At 41.5% G+C, this 25,326-nt stretch overlaps 1 protein-coding gene and 1 long non-coding RNA gene across 3 annotated transcripts in view; one reads left to right on the forward strand and one right to left on the reverse strand.

The window, feature by feature from the left end:
• LOC118937643 lies at window positions 1-19,597 on the reverse strand. Its single transcript, XR_005034910.1, has 4 exons — window positions 19,285-19,597; window positions 1,031-1,094; window positions 832-912; window positions 1-455 (listed from the first exon to the last, which is right to left on the reverse strand). It is a non-coding gene; the product is annotated as an uncharacterized LOC118937643 (long non-coding RNA).
• Window positions 18,507-25,326, forward strand: part of LOC110537175 (calcineurin B homologous protein 3) — a 16,570-nt gene continuing 9,750 nt past the window's right edge. The window contains exons 1-3 of one of the 2 annotated variants that reach the window (XM_036937182.1): window positions 18,507-18,896; window positions 22,765-22,834; window positions 23,100-23,180. In XM_036937182.1, coding sequence (XP_036793077.1) covers window positions 18,833-18,896; window positions 22,765-22,834; window positions 23,100-23,180 — 215 coding nt within the window. In that variant the 5' untranslated portion in view covers window positions 18,507-18,832. The remainder of the gene's footprint in view (window positions 18,897-22,764; window positions 22,835-23,099; window positions 23,181-25,326) is intronic. The other variant, XM_021623011.2, reaches the window with a different exon arrangement.

Here is a 25,326-nt window from a genome sequence, read left to right on the forward strand (position 1 = left end):
TACACAATTTAATTGTAGTATTTAATTCATAAAATAATTCAGTGCCATTCAAAATATAATTATTCAATATGGAATAAAATGCTATAGGAAAATAGACTTCAAAATAAACTAATCAATATGGCATCAAGCTCAAGAAATAGATGTAAAAAAGACATAGCAACAGCTCATTGTCATTCACCATCAAGTGAAAAAACATACACATTCAATAACAGTCAATAACCGGTTGCAACCTTATACATGGTACATAGAGGGGTCAGATCTTCAGTCTCAATTAACTTAAATGCAACAATACCATTTTACGCCTGTCACTGGCAGCAATAACATTCTGGCATATTGTTTTCATATCTATGCTATCCAGCTTCTCCTGGTGAATATGACAGAAAGCAACATGGTCTGCTTTGTCATTGTTGAGCGCAGCCACGTCTTCAACCTCCTGAGGGCACTAAAGCTCCTTTCTGCTTCAGAGGAAAATACACGTACGACAAGGAGCAACCTGACCAGAGCTTCAACATCTGTAAATAAACCATGAACTTCTACTGGCAGTCCTTTAAGAATTTCTGCAGCCTCTGCACTAGAACTGGGTAGTTGGGTAAAAACATGGGCAGTTGCACTGCAAGAGAGCGGGTATTAACATCTGGATATTGAGCAACCATAGATTCAATCTGTCCAGTGAGTAGTGTTCTCCAGTTTCAAGGGTCAGTAGACCATCTTGTTGAAACCTCTCATTAAACTGTTAATCGACCGCATCTCCTACCTTATATAACTCTATCCTCTAGTGTTCCATGGGAGATTTTGATTTATACACATTTGCCTTATAACTCAAATTCTCACCTGATGTCCTGTTCGTCCTCTCCTTGCTTCAACATGGGTTGTGTTCTCCCTCTACCTCTCTCTGCTGCGTGTCTCTGGCCCCTGCCATGACAATCAAATTCAATCCGAATGGAGGCAATACCATTTGTTATATCACTTGGGCTACAGTCAGAAAAGATGAGGAGTTGAAAAGATAGTGCCATATAAATCAAATTATCACCTGATGACCTGTTCGTCCTCTCCCTGCCCACTCTCTCCCTCTCTCTACTTCCTGTCTTTGACCCCTGCAATAATCATATGAACAACTACCATTATCATCTGACAAAAATGGCTAGCCTTAATTATGGTGTTAGCTTATTAACATGAATTCAATTCTGCTTTTATTAGCATAATTATTTATTTACTGGCTGGCGATATGTATAGCTAGCTAGCTGATGACACCATTATTGTAATGAGTGCACTGAGAATCGGGAAGCATGTACAGGGAGTGAGTGTTTTAATAAATAAACACAAAACACAAACAACGCACCGATATGAAACAGTCAATAACAGCTGAGGAAAGAAACAGGGGGAGTGACAGATATGGGGAAGATAATCAGGGAGGTGATGGAGTCCAGGTGAGTGTCATGAGGCGCAGGTGCGCTTGACGATGGTGACAGGTGTGCGGGATAATCAGCAACCTGATGACCTAGAGGCCGGAGAGGGAGTATATGTGACAAGAATGAATTGTACAGTGTACGGTGTAGTTAGCTAGCCAGCTACTTAGCCATTCCTTCATAACTTACAGTTCTCTGCAGCCTAATCTTATGTCCTGCACTTTTCTCTTATTTGGTGATGTCATCTCCATTAAGGGCACTACCCACTGGGCACAGTCGTCAGTTCAATGTCTAGTTTGATTTACATTTGATTGAGTTGTCAACTAACATGAACTCAACAAGAAATCAATATTTAAAAAATCTCTGGGAACTAAAAAAAATATATATTTTGAGGGGTATTTTGAGGAACTTAGTCGGGGTCTCAACTTACTGTTGAGAGTTATTATAATAGTTCACACAATGTGCAATTAAAAAACGTGGTTGTGCATCAGCAGTCACTCAATTAGCCCATGTCAGCAAATTGTATTTATTTATTCGTAAGTTCGTCTAGCGGCCAGCAATCAAAACTTGTCATAAGCATGGTCGAATTACCGACCGGGCTGTGGCCCATTGATCATCAGCTATCATATTAAAAACAGCAAACTCAGCTGTAAAACTACGGATTTTTCTCTCCACCCCATTGGAAAAATTTGTAGAATTGCAGCAAACTTGCTTTAAAATGTAAACATTTTCTCTATGGCAAAACGTGCAGAATTCCAGGAAATTAACTTGAAAAAAAATATATATTCGATGTGGCCCCCACCCCCATCGCTGATCTAGAGGGTGACTCTTCGCTGTAACGAGGGGGGCCGCTAAAATGTTTTACTCGCAGAGTGGGGTAAGCAGCATTTATTTTTTTACATTGAACCTTTATTTAACTCATGATGAGATCCAATGTTTTGTAGCCCCCCCCCCCCCCTCAACTCATTCAGTTAGTAGTCAAAACATAAATATCACAACCCAGCAGAGTTTATGAATTGGACAGACTCCACCTAACCGTACACAAGGGGAAATGAATCTTGTTTGAAATGGTTTTGTCATTGCCTGCAATCATTACTCTGGATAGAAGATATTTCATGCCTTTATCCAAAAATGTATTTCCCAAGCTGAAGAACAAACTGAGCATTTTACCTCAATTATAAAACCATAAGTTGCTCAACCGGACTCATTTTGGTTGTTCTGTTTGACAGCGGGCAATCGGTCAACTTGCCATGCATCTCACACCACATCTGTCCCTGTATGAGACAAGGTGAACAACAGTGAGAGTTAGAAAGAGACCGACAGAAAGAGAGAGACAGGTTCTATGTCTCATCACCCCCAGGACGTCCGCTATCTCTGAACAGCTGTTGTCTGAGAGCTAGAGGCAACACTGCGGTGTCCTGTCAACTCCTTCTCCTGTGAAAGCCTTGTGCATGCCAAACAGTTACACGCTGCCCTCTCGCTCTCTACCTCCGTCACTCTCTCCCCCTTACATCTCTCTCTCCGTCTTTCACTACCTCCCTCCCTCTCTCTCTCCGTCTCACTCACTCACTCGCTCTCTCTCACCCTCCTCTTTAATGCTCCGCACCTTCAAATCTAATACAATCAAGCTTTATTTCTGTAGCACATTTCAGACCTGAATGCAACGTAATGTGCTTCACAGGAAAAAACTCATAAAAACAATGAAAATAAAAACAGAAATGTACCACACAACAAACATAAGAGGATTAAAAACAAAAGAATAACAATAAAAACTGACAGATTAAAAAGTACCCTAAGGAAAAGCAAAGCTAAAAAGATCGCTTAAGATCTCTTTTTAAATATGTCCACAGTTTCGGCCCCCTTCAGGTTCTCTGGTAGGCTGTTCCAGAGGCTGAGGGCATAGTAACTGAAGGCTGCCTCTCCATGCCTCTTGGTCCTAGGCTTTGGATCTTAGCACACATGCACTCACTCACGCACACACAATACATTAATGCTACACACACACATCACAATTGCTGCTATCAAACTTTTTTACTATTGCAAATATTGCAGAATTTAAACACTTGCCCCCCATTCCAACATTCCTCTGATACATGTGTAAATATTGTAAATACTATAAATTGTGCCTTCCTGTATTATACTTACGCTAAAATGTGTATTCTATTCTACTGAGCCATTTACTTTATGTTCATATTCAAATATTTTTGGGATGGTGTACTGTATACCATGTGTATCCTGTACTAAGAAAACTTGAAACTTGTCTCTTAATATGTGCACCTCCACTTTATATTGCATAAGCATGGTCTCTGTGCCAACTTTTAAACAATCTTCTCATATCTCTCTCTGGTCACATTCCATGAGTTCCCATTCTCTCATTATAGACACAGACAGCGCCATCTTGCCAAAGAACATGGCTGACATTTTACATTCTCCCAACCAATTGTACTATTTTGTAAGTACCAATTGTACTACTTCGCCGCAACCTACACGTACAGATTACCTCAACTAGCCTGTATCCCTGCACACTGACTCGGTACCGGTGCACCCTGTATATAGCCTCGTTATTGTTATTCTTATTGTGTTACTTTTTATTATTACTTTTTATTTTAGCCTACTTGGTACATTTTTTCTTCTTCTTGAACTGCACTGTTGGTTAAGGGCTTGTAAGTAAGCATTTTACTATAAAGTCTACACTTGTTGTATTCGGCGCATGTGGCAAATAAAGTTTGATTTTGATTTGAACAAAACATTTGACAAGGATCATCAACTAGATTCAGCCGCGGGCCGATTTTTTTCTTGAACGGATGGTCAGGGGGCCGGAACACAATTACAAATAATTTATAGACCGCAAATCAAATCAAATCTAATGGTATTGGGCACATACACATATTTAACATATGTTATTGCGTTTGTAGCAAATGCTTGTGTTCCTAGCTCCAACAGTGCAGTAGTATCTAACAATTTACAACAATACACGACAAATCTAAAAGTAAAATAATGGAATTAAGAAATATATAAATATTAGGACGAGCAATGTCTGAGTGGTATTGACTAAAATACAGTAGAGTACAGTACATACATATGAAATGAGTAAAACACTATATAAAAATTATTAAAGTGACTAACGTTCCATTTAAAGTGACCAGTGATTCCATGTCTATGTACATAGGCAGCAGCTTCTAAGGTGCAGGGTTGAGTAACCGGGTGGTAGCCGGCTTGTGATTGCTATTTAACAGTCTGATGGCCTTGAGATAGAAGCTGTTTTTCAGTCTCTCAGACCCAGCTTTGATGCACTTATACTGACCTCGCTTTCTGGATGATAGCGGGGTGAACAGGCCTTGGCTCGGGTGGTTGATGTCCTTGATGATCTTTTTGGCCTTCCTGTGACATTGGGTACTGTAGATGTCCTGGGGTTGCGGTGGTGCAGTTGCTGTACCCGGCGGTGATACAGCCCATCAGTTGTATATCTGTAAATGTTTGCGAGGGTCTTAGGGGTCAAGACAAATTACTTGAGCCTCCTGAGGTTGAAGAGGCGCTGTTGCGCCTTCTTCACCACACTGTCTGTGTGGGTGGACCATTTAAGATTGTCAGTGATGTGTACGCCAAGGAACTTGAAGCTTTTCCCCTTCCCTGCGGTCCCGTTGATGTGAATAGGGGCATGCTCTCTGTTGTTTTCTGAAATCCACGATCAGCTCTTTTGTTTTGTTGACGTTGAGGGAGAGGTTATTTTCCTGGTACCACTCCACCAGGGCCCTCACCTTCTCCCTGTAGGCTGTCTAGTCATTGTTGGTAAATCAGGCCTACTACTGTTATGTCGTCTGCAAACTTGATGAGTTGGAGGCGTGCCTGGCCTTGTAGTCATGGGTGAACAGGTAGTACAGGAGGGGGCTGAGCACGTACCTTTGTGGGGCCCCTGTGTTGAGGGGCAGCGTAGTGGAGGTGTTGTTTCATACGTTCACCACCTGAGGGCAGCCCTTCAGGAAGTCCAGGACCCAGGGCGGGGTTCAGACGTCCAGGACACATGGCATGGTTCAGACCCAGGGCCCCGAGCTTAATGATGAACTTGGAGAGTACTATGGTGTTGAAGGCTGAGCTATACTCAATTAACAGCATTCTTACATAGGTATTCCTCTTGTCCAGATGGGATAGGGCAGTGTGCAGTGCAATGGCGATGTCATCATCTCCAGATCTATTGGGGTGGTATGCAAATTGAAGTGGATCTAGTGTGGGTGAGGTAGGTAGGGTGAGGTAGGGGTGATATAATCCTTAACTAGCCTGTCAAAGCACTTCATGACGACAGAAGTGAGTGCTACGAGGCGATAGTGATTTAGTCCAGTTACCTTTGCTTTCTTGGGTAGAGGAACAATTGTGGACATCTTGAAGCAAGTGGGTACAGCAGACTGGGATAGGGAGAGACTGAATATGTCCGTGAACACTCCAGCCAGCTGGTCTGCACATGTTCTGAGGACACGGCTAGGGATACTGCCTGGACGAGCAGCCTTGCGAGTGATAACTTGTTTAAATGTCTTACTCATGTCGGCCACGGAGAACGAGAACCCACAGTCCTTGGGAGCAGACCGCGTCGGTGGCACTGTGTTATCCTCAAAGCGGGCGAAGAAGGTGTTTAGCTTGTCCAGGGGCAAGATGTCGGAGTCTGCGACGTGGCTGGTTATCCCTTTGTAATCCGTGATTGTCTGTAGACCCCGCCACATACGTTGTGTGTCTGAGCCGTTGAATTGCGACTCCACTTTGTCTCTGTACTGACATTTTCCCTTTTTTATTGCCATAATTACACTGTAATTATGCGGTGGTTTGTGCTTTCAGTTTTGTGCAAATGCTGCCATCTATCCATGGTTTTTGGTTTGGGTAGGTTTTAATAGTCATAGTGGGAATAACATCCCCTATACACTTCCTGATGAACTCAGTCACCATGTCAGTGTTATTCTCAGAGGCAACCTGAAACATATCCCAGTCCACGTGATCAAAACAATCTTGAAGCATAGATTCTGATTGGTCAGACCAATGTTGAATAGACCTTAGCACGGGTACTTCCTGTTTGAGTTTCTGCCTATAGGAAGAGAGAAGCAGAAAGGAGTCGTGATCTGATCTGATCTGATTTGCCAAAGGGAGGGTGGGGGAAGGCCTTGTAGCCATCCCGGAAGGGAGAGTAACAATGGTCTAGAGTTCTTGTAGCGCGAGTACTACAGGCAATGTTGATAGAACTTCGGTAGCGTTTTCCTCAAATTTGCTTTGTTAAAATCCCCAGCTACAATACATGCGTCCTCAGAATATGTGGTTTCCAGATGGCATAAAGTCTAGTGTAGTTCCTTGAGGGCCGTCGTGGTATCGGCTTGAGGGGGAATATACACGGCTGTGACTAAAACCGAAGAGAATTCTCTTGGGAGGTAATATGGTCAACATTTTATTGTGAGATATTCTTTGTTGGGTGAACAAAAGGACTTGAGTTCCTGTACGTTATCGCAATCACACCATGAGTAGTTAATAATGAAACATACACTCCCCCTTCTTTCCGGGGGGGGGGGGGGGGGTTCTTTAATACTGTTAGTGCAATGTACTGAGAACCCAGAAGGCTGTATTGATCGGACCGTATATCCAGAGAGAGCCATGAATCCGTGAAACAGAGTATGTTACAGTCCCTGATGTCTCTCTGGAAGCAAATCCTCGCCCTGAGATTAACTACTTTATTGTCCAAGGACTGAAAATTAGCGAGTAAAATACTCGGAAGTGGTGGATGGTGTGCACGCCTCCTGAGTTAGACTAGAAGTCAACTCCGAAAACTTCTTCTCCGTCGGCGGCGACTTGGAGCAGCCTCTGGGATAAATTCAATTTCCATGGGAGGTACGAACAAAGGATACAATTTGGTGTTGCAGACTCTGGGGACTTTCAGAACAGGTGTGTGTATATATACTGAGCTCATGTGACAGATCATGTGACACTTAGATTACACACAGGTGGACTTTATTTAACTAATTATGTGACTTTGGAAGGTAATTCGTTGCAACAGATCTTACTTAGGGGCTTCATAGCAAAGGGGGTGAATACATATATAGTACATATATTAATAATACATATATATACATATATTACATAGGTCCTTAACGATATCATAACCGCCATCGATAAGAGACATTACTGTGCAGCTGTATTCATCGACCTCGCCAAGGCTTTCGACTCTGTCAATCACCACATTCTTATTGGCAGACTCAACAGCCTTGGTTTCTCAAATGATTGCCTCGCCTGGTTCACCAACTACTTCTCTGATAGGAGGGCCTGTTGTCCGGACCTCTGGCAGTCTCTATGGGGGTGCCACAGGGTGCAATTCTCGGGCCGACTCTTTTCTCTGTATACATCAATGATGTCGCTCTTGCTGCTGGTGATTCTCTAATCCACCTCTACGCAGACGACACCATTCTGTATACTTCTGGCCCTTCTTTGGACACTGTGTTAACTAACCTCCAGACGAGCTTCAATGCCACACAACTCTCCTTCCGTGGCCTCCAACTGCTCTTAAACGCAAATAAAACTAAATGCATGCTATTCAACCGATCATTGCCCGCACCTGCCCGCCCATCCAGCATCACTACTCTGGATGGCTCTGACTTAGAATACGTGGATAACTACAAATACCTAGGTGTCTGGCTAGACTGTAAACTCACATTAAGCATCTCCAATCAAAAATGAAATCTAGAATTGGCTTCCTATTTCGCAACAAAGCTTCCTTCACTCATGCTGCCAAACATACCCTTGTAAAACTGACCATCCTACCGATCCTTGACTTCGGCGATGTCATCTATAAAATAGCCTCCAACACTCTACTCAGCAAACTGGATGTAGTCTATCACAGTGCCAACCGTTTTGTCACCAAAGCCCCATATACTACCCACCACTGCGACCTGTACGCTCTCGTTGGCTGGCCCTCGCTTCATACTCGTCGCCAAACCCACTGGCTACAGGTTATCTACAAGTCTCTGCTAGGTAAAGCCCCGCCCTATCTCAGCTCGCTGGTCACCATAGCGGTACCCACTCGTAGTACACGCTCCAGCAGGTATATCTCACTGGTCACCCCCAAAGCCAATTCCTCCTTTGGTCGCCTTTCCTTCCAGTTCTCTGCGGCCACTGACTGGAACGAACTGCAAAAATCACTGAAGCTGGAGATTACCATCTCCCTCACTAGCTTTAAGAACCATCTGTCAGAGCAGCTCACAGATCAATGGACCTGTTCATAGCCCATCTGTATACAGCCCATCTATCTACCTCATCCCCATACTGTATTTATTTATTTAGTTCCTTTTGCACCACAGTATCTCTACTTACACATCCATCTTTTGCACATCTACCATTCCAGTGTTTAATTGTCATATTGTAATTACACCATGGCCTATTTCTTGCCTTAACTCCCTTATTTGACCTTATTTGCACTCACTGTATATAGACTTTTATTTTTTTTCTACTGTATTATTGACTGTATGTTTTGTTCTTTCCATGTGTAACTCTGTGTTGTTGTATGTGTCGAACTGCTATGCTTTATCTTGGCCAGGTCGCAGTTGCAAATGAGAACTTGTTCTCAACTAGCCTACCTGGTTAAATAAAGGTGAAATAAATAAATCAATAAATAAATATGCACCCACCACTTTTCTGTTTTAAATTTTAGAGAATTTTTTTAAACAAGTTATTTTTTTAATTCGACTTCTCCAATTTGGACTATTTTGTATATGTCCATTACATGAAATCCAAATAACAATACATTTCAATTACAGGTTGTAATGCACAGCTATTCTCAGCTCTCTCCAAGGCACTGTACCACTCATTTAGCAGACCAGATTGATTGTGTATTAGGCAGCACCTTTAATACATTTCCCTATATAAGAAAATGAATGAACATGTCCTAAACTGATTAACCTGTGAAGCCTGTAATGCTCTCGGCTACCCTCAGCTGTCAGAAGCCATTTGCAAAGAGGAGAATTAGGCAGTGTCAAACTATTCTCCAGTCTCCATGGTACCAATTTAAATGGCACGGACTCCACCAGTCATGCATATGTATGAAGTTAAAATACAAGACACCAGATATTACTTGTGTTCATTTCACCATTTGTTTTACACATTTGGGGACTTTTCTGTTCTTGTTTTTTATACTGTGCTTCTCCATACAAGTGATAAGGTACTGCATGAAATTGGTTAGGAATGCTGTATAAAGTCACTGTCAGCAAAAAGTGGGGTAGTTGTAGTAGAATATGAACTCATCTGATTTCACGAGGTTGGATGTGTTCAGAGCTCTCCTCAGGACACAGGAGTTCAATATCTCAATGGAAGCCCTGTGCTGTCCCAGAATGAGATGGAAGAGGGTAAACACAGGTACTTGTGAACTTTCTGATAACCTACCAGATGTGTCTGGGTTGGGTGCCTGTCTGCTGAGAAGATCACAGTCTTGAGTCAGGCTGTAATCTCAGGACCGTGACATTGTGTAATAGCTCCCACTATAGAGTTTTCAGATTGGCTTTTTTAAATCCAAGTGTATGAGATTTTAGATAGCGTTATCTTTGCCAGAACCACTACATTTACAATGCACTCCCACTGTTGCTTGCTGTTTGTTATTTGTACAACATATCCTGTCAAAAAAAAATTAAGTGTTCAAAATCTAATTCATAAAGAATTAAAATCATATCTTTCCCTGTGGAGAAACTGTTGCCAATTAAGCTAGACACAACACGGCACTAAGTGTGCACCTGTTTCTTAGTCAGTTAAGTGGCAGCTTGACTAATTAATTTGAGACCATTTTAATGTGTATGAGAAACAAGTGTCAGGTTAAGCTGGATGTGTCAGTGACTAAAACCACCAGCATATGTAGCCATTATGTAAAACCCATGTGCATTCCTAAAAAGATGGTAGACACACACAGCGACAGATTTTCACCTTGTCAGCTCGGGGATTCGATCCAACAACCTTTTGGTTACTGGCCCAACGCTCCAACCACTAGGGTACCTGCCACCCCACAACTACAGCCCATAACATGCTTACAACACAACATGTGTACAGTGCTCCTGTACAACAAACATTGTCTTTGATAGAGCATGGCGCTTGCATCGCCAGAGTTGTTGGTTCGATTCACATGGGGGACCAATACAAAAATATATGCACCACTGTAAGTCGCTCTGGATAGAGAGTGTCTGCTAAATGACTCAAATGTTAAGCAAAAATGTCAAATGTTATAAAGAACATACACAGGGCCTGGTGTGCCTCTGTGAAAATGGTCTTATTGAACGGTCATACTAAATCTCTCCTTATCTCAGTCTGTTGTCCCCACTTGTTTCAAGATGTCAACCAATGTTCCTGTACCCAAGAAAGCGAATGGAACTGAACTAAATGACTATGTTTATTATATATGCATAGTCACTTTAACTATACATTCATGTAGATAATACCTCAATTGGGCTGACCAACCAGTGCCCCCGCACATTGGCTAACCGGGCTATCTGAATTGTGACCCGCCACCCACCACCCGCCAACCCCTCTTTTACGCTACTGCTACTCTCTGTTTATCATATATGCATAGTCACTTTAAGCATATCTACATGTACATACTACCTCAATCAGCCCGACTAACCGGTGCCTGTAAATAGCCTCGCTACTGTTATTTTCCATTGTCTTTTACTCTTGTTTTTATTTCTTCACTTACCTATTGTTCACCTAATACCTGTTTTGCACTATTGGTTAGAGCCTGTAAGTAAGCATTTCACTGTAAGGTTGTATTCGGCGCACGTGACAAATAAACTTTTATTTGATTTGATCGCCATGTAACACTCACTTCTGTCATCATGAAGCGTTTGAGAGGCTAGTTAAGGACCAGAGCATTCTGGCAGGCTGTTTCACCGTCTGATACGGCAATGGCACCACCTAGATCCGCAGGGATCTCCAGAGGGTGGTGCGGTCAGTCCAACGCATCACCGGGGGCACACTGCCTGCCCTCCTGGACATCTACAGCATCTGGTGTCACAGGAAGGCCAAGAAGATCATCAAGGACGTCAGCCACCTGAGCCACGGCTTGTTCACCCCGCTACCATCTAGAAGGCAGAGACAGGACAGGTGCATCAAAGCTGGGACCGAGAGACTTTGAAACAGCTTCTATCTCCAGGCCATCAGACTGTTAAACAGTCATCACTAGCTGTCCTCCACACCGGTACCCTGCCCTGGACCTTAGACACTGTCACTAGCCGGCTACCACCCGGTACGCTACCCTGCACCTTAAAGACTGCTGGCCTATGTACAGTGCATTCGGGAAGTATTCAGACCCCTTGACATTTTCCACATTATGTTACATTACAGCCTTATTCTAAAATTGATTAAATAATGACAAAGCAAAAACAGGTTTTAAAAAAAACTGAAATATCACAATTAGATAAGTATTCAGACCCTACTCAATACTTTGTTGAAGCACCTTTGGCAGCTATTACAGCCTCGAGTCTTCTTGGGTATGACGCTACATGCTTGGCACACCTGTATTTGGGGAGTTTCTCACATTCTTCTCTACAGATCCTTTCAAGCTCTGTCAGGTTGATGGGGAGCGTCGCTGCACAGCTATTCTCAGCTCTCTCCAAGGCACTGTACCACTCATTTAGCAGACCAGATTGATTGTGTATTAGGCAGCACCTTTAATACATTTCCCTATATAAGAAAATGAATGAACATGTCCTAAACTGATTAACCTGTGAAGCTTGTAATGCTCTCGGCTACCCTCAGCTGTCAGAAGCCATTTGCAAAGAGGAGAATTAGGCAGTGTCAAACTATTCTCCAGTCTCCATGGTACCAATTTAAATGGCACGGACTATCGGGTTCAAATCCAGGCTCTGGCTGGGCCACTCAAGGACATTCAGAGACTTGTCCCGATGCCACTCCTGAGTTGTCTTGGCTGTGTGCTTAGGGTCGATGTCTTGATAGATGGTAAACCTTCACCGCAGTCTGAGGTGCTGAGCACTCTGGAGCAGGTTTTCATCAAGGATCTCTCTGTACTTTGCTCCGTTCATCTTTCCCTCTATCCTGATTAGTCTCCCAGTCCCTCCCACTGAAAAACATACCCACAGCATGATGCTGCCACCACCATACTTCACCGTAGGGATGGTGCCAGGTTTCCCCAGATGTGATGCTTGGCATTCAGGCCAAAGAGTTCAATCCTGGTTTCATCAAACCAGTTTCTCATGGTCTGAGAGTCCTTTAGATGCCTTTTACTGAGGAATGGTTTACGTCTGGCCTCTCTACCATAAAGGCCTGATTGGTGGAGTGCTGCAGAGATGGTTCTTTCTGGAAGGTTCTTCCATCTCCAGAGAGGAACTCTGGAGTTCTGTCAGTGACCATCGGGTTCTTGGTCACCTCTCTGACCAAGGCCCACCTCCCCCGACTGCTCAGTTTGGCCGAGCAACCAGTTCTAGGAAGAGTCTTGGTGGTTCCAAACTTCTTCCATTCAGAATGATGAAGGCCACCATGTTCTTGGGGACCTTCAATGCTGCAGACATTTTTTGGTAGCCTTCCCCAGATCTGTGCCTTGACACAATCCTGTCTTGGAGCTCAATGGACAATTCTTTCAACCTCATGGCTTGGTTTTTGCTCTGACATGCACTGTCAACTGTGGGACCTTATATAGACAGGTGTGTGCCTTTCCAAAGCATGTCCAATCAATTGAATTTACCACAGGTGGACTCCAATAAAGTTATAGAAACATCTCAAGGATGATCAATGGAAACAGGATGCACCTGAGCTGAATTTTGAGTCTCATAGCAAAGGGTCTGAATACTTATGTAAATAAGGTAGTTCTGTTTTTTATTTTTAATACTTTTGTAAACACTTCTAAAAACCTGTTTTCGCTATGTCATCATGGGATATAGTGTGTAGATTGCTGAGGTTTTTTATTTATTTAATAAAAAACGTAATATATTTAATCAATTTTAGAATAAGGCTGCAACATAAAACAATGTGGAAAAAGTCAAGGGGTCTGAATGCACTGTACATAGAGTCATTAAACACTGGTCACTTTAATATTTACATACTGTTTTACCCACTGTTTATGAATATACTGTTTCATAGTCATGGCTCATCCTATATAACTACAGTTGTACACACCTTTTTTATTCACATACACACTATGTACAGTATATACACCGAGTATCCCAATCATTTGGAACACCTTCCTAATATTGACGCGGTGTCAAAACCTTTCTACAGGGATGCTGGCCCATGTTGACTCTAATGCTTCCCACAGTTGTGTCAAGTTGGCTGGATGTCCTTAGGGTGGTGGAACATTCTTGATATAAACGGGAAACTGTTGAGCTGTACCTCGTTCAAAGGCACTTAAATATTTTGTCTTGTCAATTTACCCTCTGAATGGCATACATACACAATCCATCATATATATAGCTCTGACATTGCTCATGCTGATATTGCTCGTTCTGATAAAAAAATATATTTTTTTCATATAACATTTTTTATTTGAGATATTACTGCATTGTGGGAGCTAGAAACATAAGCATTTCACTGCACCTGCGATAACATCTGCCGATCTGTGTACCCGACTAATAAACTTAATTTGATTTGAAAAAGGTCTGACAGTCCAACAATGCCATCTACAGATATTCGGTAAGCAATGGGTCTCAGGAAATGTTTTTTTTATAGTTAAATACCTGCTGCCACCATGTGGTATCCTTCAATAAATACAACTTGAAACAGAGAATTTTTATTTGATTAAATTTAATCTTTATTCAACTAGGCAAGTCAGTTAAGAATAAATAATTATTTGCAATGACGGCCTTCCAAAAGGCAAAAGGCCTCCTGCTGATATAAAAAATAAAATATATATAAATATAGGACAAAACACACATCACGACAAGAGAGACAACACTACATAAAGAGAGACCTAAGACAACAACATTGCAAGGCAGCAACACATAACAACACAGCATGGTAGCAACACAAAATAACATCACCATGGTAGCAACACAACATGGTAGCAGCACAAAACATGTTACAAACATTATTGGGCACAGACAACAGCACAAAGGGAGGTAGAGACAATAACACAAAACACAATGCAGCCACACGTGTCAGTAAGAGTGTCCGTGATTTAGTCTTTGAATAAAGAGACTGAGATAAAACTGTGCTTTGGGGACCTTCAACAGAATGTGACTGGCAGAACGGGTGTTGTATGTGGAGGATGAGGGCTGCAGTAGATATCTCAGATAGGGGAAGTACAGAGAAATACAGAGAAAAAGTGTGGTTATTTTGTTTCTCCCTATTATTAAAGAGTAAAAAACATATATTTTTGAAAAACACTAAACATCTATTTTGTATCCTTCTAAAATAAAGGATTATGTTATAAAGGGGTTACTAGATTATTTAATAAACTAATCTCACAAGTGTATCTGTTCCAAATATGATACATTGTCAATGATGACTGCAGTATATCAGGGTCACCGCAGTTCCCAGATCCTCATTCACTGTGACAGTGCATTTTGAGTGGTGTGAAGCCTGAGCAATAGAATAATTTGTAGTTTCACATGGATAAACCAACTCATCAGATTTTGTTCAAAAGTGGTAACATGAAATTAATAATCATCAATCGTTCAAGCTCTGAATGCTGAAATATACCTTGATAACCAGTTTATAATAGCAATAAGGCACCTGGGGGGGTTGTGGTAAATGGCCAACACACCCCTGCTAAGGACTGTATCCAGGCACTGCCTAAAAACAGCCCTTAGCCATGGTATATTGGCCATTTATCAAACGTCCTAGGGCCTAAATGCTAAAGTATAGGCCATATGATGGTTATTGCCTATTGCACCCCAAATACTCAAGCAACTAGGCTATCAGTCAATTCAAGTGTCAACCTACCAAATACTGTGTAGATGACAATGTGAAGTTTTTTACTCATGAATCCTTCAATTAGGCCTAGGCCTACTTATTTTTCTATTTACTCGTGAAAATGTTTTTGTTCATGTAGTGTATGTCTGCAGAAGCTAACACTATTTTTCTCAACAGCTTTGGAGTGATTAAAACTGAACAGGACTGTTTTTCAAAGTAGCTTTTCTTGAGATATTAGCACGAGCACATTGGCCATCACTAGTGAGTAGCCTGTTTCATTTTCATCAGTGGGTGAGTCAGTGTCACTAGAAAGTTTATTTTGTAGCCTTTATATCTATATATAAATATACAGTGCATTCAGAAAGTATTCAGACCCCTTCCCCTTTTCCACATTTTGTTACGTTGCAGACTTATTCTAAAATGTATTAAATAAAAAACTTTCATCAATCTACACACAATACCCCATAATGACAAAGCGAAAACAAGTTTTTATAAATGTTAGCAAATTTATTTAAAATAAAATAACCTTTACTTTGAGACTCAAAATTCAGCTAAGGTGCATCCTGTTTCCGTTGATCATCCTTGAGATGTTTCTACAACTTGATTGGAGTCCACCTGTGGTAAATTAAATTTGAAATTTGAAAAGGCACACACCTGTCTATATAATGTCCCACAGTTGACAGTGCATGTCAGAGCAAAAACCAAACCTTGAGGTTGAAGGAATTGTCCGTAGACCTCAGAGATAGTATTGTGTCAAGGCACAGATCTGGGGAATGGTAACAAAGCATTTCTGCAGCATTGAAGATCCCCAAGAACCCAGTGGCCTCCATCATTCATAAATGGAAAAGTTTGGAACCACCAAGACTCTTCCAACAGCTAACTGCCTGGCCAAACTGAGCAATTGGAGGAGAAGGGCCATGGTCAGGGAGGTGACCAAGAACCCAATGGTCACTCTGACAGAGCTCCAGAGTTCCTCTGTGGAGATGGGAGAACCTTCCAGAAGGACAACCATCTCTCAGCACTCCACCAATCAGGCCCTAATGGTTGAGTGGGTAGATGGAAGCCACTCCTCAGTAAAAGGCACATGACAGCCCGCTTGGAGTTTGCCAAAAGGCACCTAAAGACTCTCAGACCATGAGAAACAAGATTCTCTGGTTTGATAAAACGAAAATGGAACTCTGTGGCCTGAATGCCAAGCATCACAAATGGTTGTGGCAGCTTCATGCTGTGGGGATGTTTTTAAGTGGCAGGGACTGGAAGACTAGTCAGGATCGAGGGAAAGATGAACAGGGAACAGGGAAAGATGAACAAGTACAGAGAGATCCTTGATGAAAAAAATGCTCCAGAGCGCTTAGGACCTAAGACTGTGGCGAAGGTTCACCTTCCAACAAGACAACGACCCCAAGCACACAGCCAAAACAACGCAGGAGTGGCATCAGGACAAGTCTCTGAATGTCCTTGAGTGGCCCAGCCAGAGCCAGAGCCTGGACCTGAACCCAATCTAACATCTTTGGAGAGACCTGAAAATAGCTGTGCAGCGACGCTCCCCATCCAACCTGACAGAGCCTGAGAATATCTGCAGAGAAGAATGGGAGAAACGTATTCTAAAGTCATACCCAAAAAGACTCGAGGCTGTAATCGCTGCCAAAGGTGCTTCAACAAAGTACTGAGTAAATGGTCTGAATACTTATGCAAAAGTGATTTCATCAGTGTGGAATGCTCTAATTTACTATTGCAGCAAACATCACTCCTATGTTCCAATGGCACGTTGTCCAACTGTATCATTTTAAAAGGCGAATTGATCATTATAAAACCCTTTTGCAATTATGCTAGCACAGCTGAAAACTGTTGTGCTGATTAAAGGAACAATATAACGGGCCTTCTTTAGACTAGTTGAGTATCTGGAGCAGCAGAATTTGTGAGTTCGATTACAGCCCTAAAATGGCCAGAAACAAATAACTTTCTTCTGAAACTCGTCAGTCTATTCTTGTTCTGAGAAATTAAGGATATTCCATGTGAGAAAATGCCAAGAAATTGAGGATCTCGTACAACGCTGTGTACTACTCCCTTCACAGAACAGCACAAACTGGCTCTAACCAGAATAGAAAGAGGAGTGGGAGGCCACGGTGCACAACTGAGCAAGAGGACAAGTACATTAGAGTGTCTAGATTGAGAGACAGACGCCTCACAAGTTCTCAACTGGTAGCTTCCTTAAATAGTACCAGCAAAACACCAGTCACAACGTCAACAATGAAGAGGCGACTCCGGGATGCTGGCCTTCTAGGCAGCCCAAACTTTTGAACGGTTGTGTACAGCAGCCAAGGTGATAATGGCTGGGGTCATTTTTGCTTTTTTTTCTGTTCTCCAAATATAACTTTTTTATTTGTATACAAATGTACAAGTTGAAGCTAATTTACTACACTTCTATACAATAAAAAAACATCGGACCTCACTAAAATTCTAACAGTCTTACAAGCTACTACACTTATAAGCTACTACACTGTAGCCTAAGTAGGCCACTGCTGACAGTAATAAGAGAACATTCGGAACCCACTACGGTGTTTCCGGTGCCAAGTTTCTGGTCATGTTGCAACAGTACGTAGGAGGGAGATTCAAAGATGTGAGAAGTGTGCAGGAGGGCTTGTGACAAAAGAGCATGTAGTTTCAGGGAAGCGGTTGGGTGTTTCAATTGTGGTGGTGGCCATGTTGCTGGGGTTCAGAAATGTCCTGTGCGAGTGAGACAGATTGAAGTTTCCAGGGTGAAAGGAGCACAGAAAGTGTGACATGCCGAGGCAGTGAGGAAAGTAGAGGATGATATGTGCTAAAGGAATGGGAAAGTAGGTCAGTACAGAGTGACCAGAACAGTTTGTGCTTTATTAAGTTTGGCTTCTTGGAATTTATTGCTATGGTCATTAATTTTATCGCACAGATGGAAAGGAAATCCCAGAAGATTGAATTGGTAGTAGCAGAAGCATAGATGTGTTTGGGTATCAGAGACTTTATTGCAGAAAAACTTACAGGGGTTTTTCAGAGAAGGGGTTCCAGCTTCCCAGGCTGATGACCTGCTGTAGGATCTGTTGAGGCCAAAGTATTGGGCAGGGGTGGATGGGTGTGTTGGAGATAGTGGTATATATATATATAGATGGGGATGCAATTTCCTATTTTTTTATTTCCCTTTTCTGTGGACAGTGCACTTTCCAAACTGAAAAGCAGCAATACACAACAAAGCGCCTGTGTAGTCTGCCAGAAAAGCAGACGAAGAAGAAGTAGTGAGACAACTACATCAAAGGAGACTGCCAAGTTGCGGAAGTGCGCGCTCTGTCTGCAGAGAATGACACCTTGAAATGCATTAGGACCTTGAAGAAACTGGCTTATTACTTAATTATGAGCGCAGCCGGTATCGACCAATAACATGAGTTGGAGTAGGGGATGTGCTAATGAAAAAATATCTGTTCCACTGAACTGACGCTGTTTCGATTTCAGTAGTTACCAGCGTTGTCCTGAGCGAGACCAATCGGTATTTCCATGCGTCTGGATTGGTCGGCTGGCAAATTTCTCGAGTTATGGGCGCATTACAGTCATTATCTGATGAACCAGAATATAGAGAATTGGCAGAGAAGACGGGCTGTGAGTATTACGTTTGTTTCTTGTAGTATACGAGTACAATTGTTGAGAATACGCATTGTTATGGGTCTATGTAATCCTGCGCTAAAATGTATCATTATTGTGAAATGAAACGACACCACAATACGTAACCCCATTCTCAATAATGAGTATCTTCATAATACACGTCATCAAGTGTAGCGGTAAGTGTTCTGGGGGCTATTTCTATAGCAGAACAGCATGAGTTATATATTGCTGTAGGCTACAGCACTAGTATGAGTATCTTTCCTGCTAGTTGGCGCCGATGCTATCCCTCTTGGACATCAGCGCGCAAAAGGCTTTGACATAACCGGAAAGCTAGTTTCATGTCCACTGTGTCACGAATGTTGAATAAAATTCAATTTGAACTTACTCTGCTGATTGTCTGTCGGGTTGGTTCTTGTATAGTTCGGAATTTGAGACAATATTCACATGAAAGTATAATTCAACTAACTTTTAAAAGCCTGGTAGTGCGTTCAGATCACCTGCAGCATGCGCAGGCAATGCATGCATACTTGCCTAGAGGCCTCCTGTAGACGTTTGTTTACATTGTTTTGCGCATGTGCCAGGGGATATAAATATCAATGGAGGTACCAGTGTTTGGAAAGTCAGTTTAATAATACTTTATTACTTTCCTGTGGATATTTCTGCTCAAATTCCTACCCACAAAAGGAAAACCCGCACAGACTACTGGTAGAATACATTAAAATTCAATTGTATTCAGCATTCTGGCTTGTGAGAGGACATTTTCAAATCAAACGTATGGCATTAATCTCAGACTGTGAACCTGAGGTATTAGTCTGATGATTGTCAGGCATCTAGTAGGCCTACTGCAGTGTCTTTCCTGATACCCTGCAATGAGATGAGCTACCATGTCCAAATTAAAAGCAGAACAATGAGAAGACTGTTTGATCAAATATGGAATGTCCTTGTGACTAAAGTCAGATGAAAGAAATGAGACTTGATAATCGTATTAGACTAGATTAATCGCCTATATTTTTTTAAAGCTGCAATATGTAACTTTTTGGGCTACCTGACCAAATTCACATTAACGGATAACTCACATTTCTTTCTCATTGAAAGCAAGTCTAAGAAGCGGTAGATCGGTTCTATGTGCGCTATTTCTATGCTTCCCATTCTTAAGTTTAGTTTTTGCATATTTTACTTTCAGTTTTGTACACTATTGGAACGAGCCAAGTCACTGCCGCACGAGCATGCTTTTGTGGCACAGTCGATAGCGCACTGGACTTCGGGCTAGAAGGTCAAGGGTTCGAGACCTGCTCCCTGCCTGTTTCATTACACAATCTTCAAACAGCTGAAAATACAATATTTTTGGTTATGGAAAATATATTTCACAGCAAATGTATACTTGCTTGTTTTGTCACACAACCTGAAATTAGGTGAACTATCAGAATTTTAGCAACCTGGAAATGGTTGCTAAAACGATTAAATCTTAAAAGGGCGATTCCACGCCAGTGTAGCTGAAAATATTTTTGGTGTCTTTGATTGTTCTGGCAATTTTCACATAGAAACTTCATTGGATGTTTGACATGCTTTTTACATTTGTATCGCAAACCATTTGTGGATTAAGACCTATACATGTCTCCTGTAATAACATCTTGGTGTCATTATCTTGGTGTCATTATACTTTTTATAGTGTGCTCTAAAATATGGAGTATATTTTTGGAACTATGTTCAGTAGTTCCAAAAACATCCAGTGATTTTGCAGAGAGCCACATCAATTTACGTAAATACTCATTGTAAATGTTGTTGAAAATACAAGTGTTATACATGGAACTTTAGATACACTTCCCCTTAATGCAACCGCTGTGTCAGATTTCAAAAAATCTTTACGGAAAAAGCAAACCATGCAATAATCTGAGTACGGCGCTCAGAGACCAAAACAGCCAAACAGATATCCGCCATATTGTGCAGTCAACAGAAGTCAGAAATAACATTATAAAGATTCACTTACCTTTGATGATCTTCATCAGAAGGCACTCCCAGGAATCCCAGTTCCACTATAAATGTTTGTTTTGTTCGATAATGTCCATAATTTATGTCCAAATACCTCCTTTTGTTAGCGCGTTCAGTTCACAAATCCAAATTCATGACGCGCATGCACTAGGAGCAGACGAAAAGTCAAAAAGTTCCGTTACAGTCCGTAGAAACATGTCAAACGAATTATAGAATCAATCTTTAGGATGTTTTTAACATAAATGTACAATCATTTTCCAACCGGAGAATTCCTTTGTCTGTAGAAATGCAATGGAACAGAGCTCGCTCTCATGTGAACGAGCGCCACGAGCTCATGGCATTCTGGCAGACCCCTGACTCATTCCCCTCTTATTTGCTCCCACTTCACAGTAGAAGCCTCAAACATGGATCTAAAGACGGTTGCCATCTAGTGGAAGCCTTATGAAGTGCAACATGACCAATGTCCCACTGTATCTTCAATAGGGAATGAGTTGAAAAACGACCAACCTCAGATTTCCCACTTCCTGGTTGGATTTTTTCTCAGGTTTTTGCCTGCCATATGAGTTATGTTACACTCACAGACATCATTTAAACAGTTTTAGAAACTTCTGAGTGTTTTCTATTCAAATATACCAATAATATGCATATATTAGCAACTGGGACTGAGTAGCAGGCAGTTTACTCTGGGCACCTCTGGGCACCTTATTCATCCAAGCTACTCAATACTGCCCCCAGCCATAAGAAGTTTCAATATATCAAAGTACCCTTTTTGATTTTGTTTATTTTTTGTGAACCCCAGGAAGAGTAGCTGCTGCTTCTGCCAAAGTTAATGGGGATCCAAATAAACAAATAACAGTGTAGGCCTGAATGAGCCACCATGAGTAATAGATTAGATACTTTGTGTATAGCTTCAGAAAAACATGCAAGCAATGAGGCCGTGAACAGACCGGTTTTCTTCACCATCTCTATTGTCTGAAATCCCCACCCTCAGTGAGTCTCCTCATACCACTGGTAATCCAACATTAGATCTTCACATACTGGTATGCCCGTACAATATACCTAGGAATGTATCACATGCGGCTGGTCGCCCCATAATTGGGGAGGACGGACTCATAGTAATGGCTAGAATGGATTCAATGGAATGGTAAATAACTCATCCAAGATATGGTTGATACCAATCCATTCACTCTGTTCCAGCCATTATTATGAGCTGTCCTTCCCTGGGCAGCCTCTTTTTCAGACACTGAAACACTCGCACTCACTCACTCACACACAAACTCTTAATTGAAGTATTGTGGCAATTAGATAGATAGATAGATAGATAGATAGATAGATATTAGATATCAGTCCTTGTTTGAATGCATGTGAATAATTTGAGCTCGTCATTACATATAATACACAGTTTAAAACACATTTATTACTGTCTTTCTCTAAACTACAATGAGAATGCAATGTGAAATCGTTTTTACATTTGAATAAACAAATCCACTGGCATCAACTAAAAATAGATGCAGAATAAACATTCAGCCCTACTCTCTGCTTATACTATGTGTGTATACGGTGTTAGTCCTGAGGATGTCAAATCAGGCAAACTGAATGATAAATTAGACATAACTTCAAGACACAAACATAAATTGTAGTTGGCAAAAGTTAAAAAACAATTGTGTTCCGTTAACATCATTACTCTGCAGTCCGTCATGGTTTCCTGCTCATTCTATGTTAACTGATGTGCTGCCTGGCATTTTGCTAATAAGAGGCCTCTTGAAGATACATTTGAGTTCTCCTTCATACATCTATGTATTTAACCTGCTGTGGTAGGCTGCCAGGATGTCCCTCTCTGTCTTGGACTCATGACAGTCCTTTTTTTGTTCCTCAGTTTCCTTCGAGCAGATTGGAATCCTGCACAAAAGATTCAAGCAGTTGAGCCACAATGAAGACATGCTGAGGTAGGACTCCCTAATAATGTTTGACATTCATACACTCTGTAAAGGCCCATTCTAACACACTTTATTTTTTAACTTGTGCTGTTACTATGGGGACACATGGGTGTATCCTGGCATGATACATTTCTGGTGAAGTGGTTCTTCCCATTTCTTTATAATAAACTAGCCTAACAGGTTTTGGTTTGGCTTTTGTTTAGCAAGATGTTATAAGTGACCAGCTTCCTGGTGCACACCTTTTTTAATTATCTCCTTGTCTTTTCACTTGTAGGAGAGCTGACCTCGACACAATTCCAGACCTGGCATGCAATCCAATCCGCACCCAAATTATAGAGGCCTTCTTTGACAAAAGGTAGATTATCGTGTTCCCGTTAAGTACCTCAATAAGTACACAACTAAGGGCTCTATTTTAACAAACGCAAAGTAAATCTTAGCAGTTGAGTGGTGGTGTGTCTGAAATATTTGGGCTATTTTGACAGCAGGAACAATGGCCGTAACACCTGGCGTTAAGCGTAAAGAGGCAGAATTTTCTTTGAATTAATATAAGTTGTTGGTGTGACGAGGGCTTGATCACTCACTGGCCAATGAAAACCTGCTCTAACGCTTTTTATGTGGTTGCTTCAACTTGTAACAAGATTTGTAAATGTTCTAATTAGTCTACCTTCGACGTTGATATGGCGAAGTAGAATGGTAAAGGCAAAGAAACAGGCAATCAATAGTTGATTCAACACCACGGTCAGCGATTGGATTTCCTGCAATTTGACATTCAGATCCAACAGATGACAGTGGAAAATGCTTTTTCTTTTTATATAAATGAAAAACAATAATTAGACTTTAACAATATGATGTTGCTAAATAGGCATATTTCATTCAGTGGGCATCAAGTTTCACAGGAGCTGGATATAAATAATATCCATAGCCTATAATGAGACTTTGGGGTTTCAAGACACATTTAGGTTTTTTTAGACGCATTCAGGGCTTGACATTAACGCAAGAACAAGAAGAATATAGGACAAGAAGAATATAGATTTAAGTTGTCCGAATGGACAAGTAAAAGAAGAAAAGGGTGTTGACTGTTTTTGCTGCTCCCAAAAATGCTATTTGAATATAACATTGGGCATAGGCTATTCTATTGATTAGTCTACTGTGTTCCTCTGCTGGCAAGATCCATGCCATAACCAACTAAATAAATATCCCCACTAGCGTTGCCTGAAATGTGCCCTTTGGCACATGTTTTTTAAGGGCACACCTCAGATATTTATTACCCTCCCACCTCAACGCAAGCGAGCTGATATTAGACACGTCAATTACCAATCCTGGGGCAAGGTTTGGAAAATAGCAGTGCGCTGGCTTTAACAAATTGAAATTGCTAACGAGCGTGCGTTTGACAATTGGGCTGGCTTAACACCAGTCGAAAATAGAGCCCAAAAAGTGAACTTCTCTCAAGATGCTCCTATCTACCTAGTGTGATTTTCATTAAACAGTAGGTTTGGTGGTGCCTCACAGAGATGTCAAATGTCAGCCTCATCTAGAAACAACCCCTAGCCGTTAACCACTACCACCTAGGACTTGTGTAGACCGGAAAGGTTTGAATATTACGTTTCTTTCTAAAATGATATATATCCATTTTCAGAAATCTTGATAAATTAGCTTTTATTGTTTTAAAGAACTTATGAAAGAGTGAAAAAAACACCAATCTCATCACGGCATAGTGTTGCTCAATGACAGATAGGGATGTATTTATTTTCAATCACTTGATGGTTTCATTTCAGAGAGACAAATAATGTTTTTTCAGCTAAACGAAAAGTATACAAAATATTAATAAATATTCCTCTTTCCATGACAGACTGACCAGGTGAATCCAGGTGAAAGCTATGATCCCTTATTGATTGTCACTTGTTAAATCCACTTCAGTCAGTGTAGATTTAAGTGAAGGAGACAGGTTAAAGAAAGATTTGTAAGCATTGAAACAATTGAGAAATGGATTGTGTATGTGTGCCATTCAGAGGGTGAATGGGAAAGACCAAAAATGTAAGTGCCTTTGAACGGGGTATGGTAGTAGGGGTCAGGCACACTGGTATGTGTCAGGAATTGCAATGCTGCTGGGTTTTTCATGCTCAACATTTTCCTGTGTGTATCAAGAATGGTCCACCACCCAAAGGACATCAAGCCAACCGGTCAGGATGCTCTCTGGTGCTGCTGTGGATCTTTTTGAGGATCTGAGGATCCATGACAAATCTTTTCAGTCTCCTGAGGGGCAATATGTGTTGTCATGCCCTCTTCACGATTGTCTTGGTGTGTTTGGACCATGATAGTTTGTTGGTGAACTTGAAACTCCACCTCTACAATACAGCGCAACAATGTTAATGAGGGTCTGTTCGGCCCTTCTTGTCCTGTAGTCCACGATCAGCTCCTTTGTCTTGCTCACATTGAGGGAGAGGTTCTTGTCTTGACACCACACTGCCAGGTCTCTGACCTCCTCCCTATAGGCTGTCTCA

Source organism: Oncorhynchus mykiss, chromosome 12 (genome assembly GCF_013265735.2).
Source record: "Oncorhynchus mykiss isolate Arlee chromosome 12, USDA_OmykA_1.1, whole genome shotgun sequence".
NCBI lineage: Eukaryota > Metazoa > Chordata > Actinopteri > Salmoniformes > Salmonidae > Oncorhynchus > Oncorhynchus mykiss.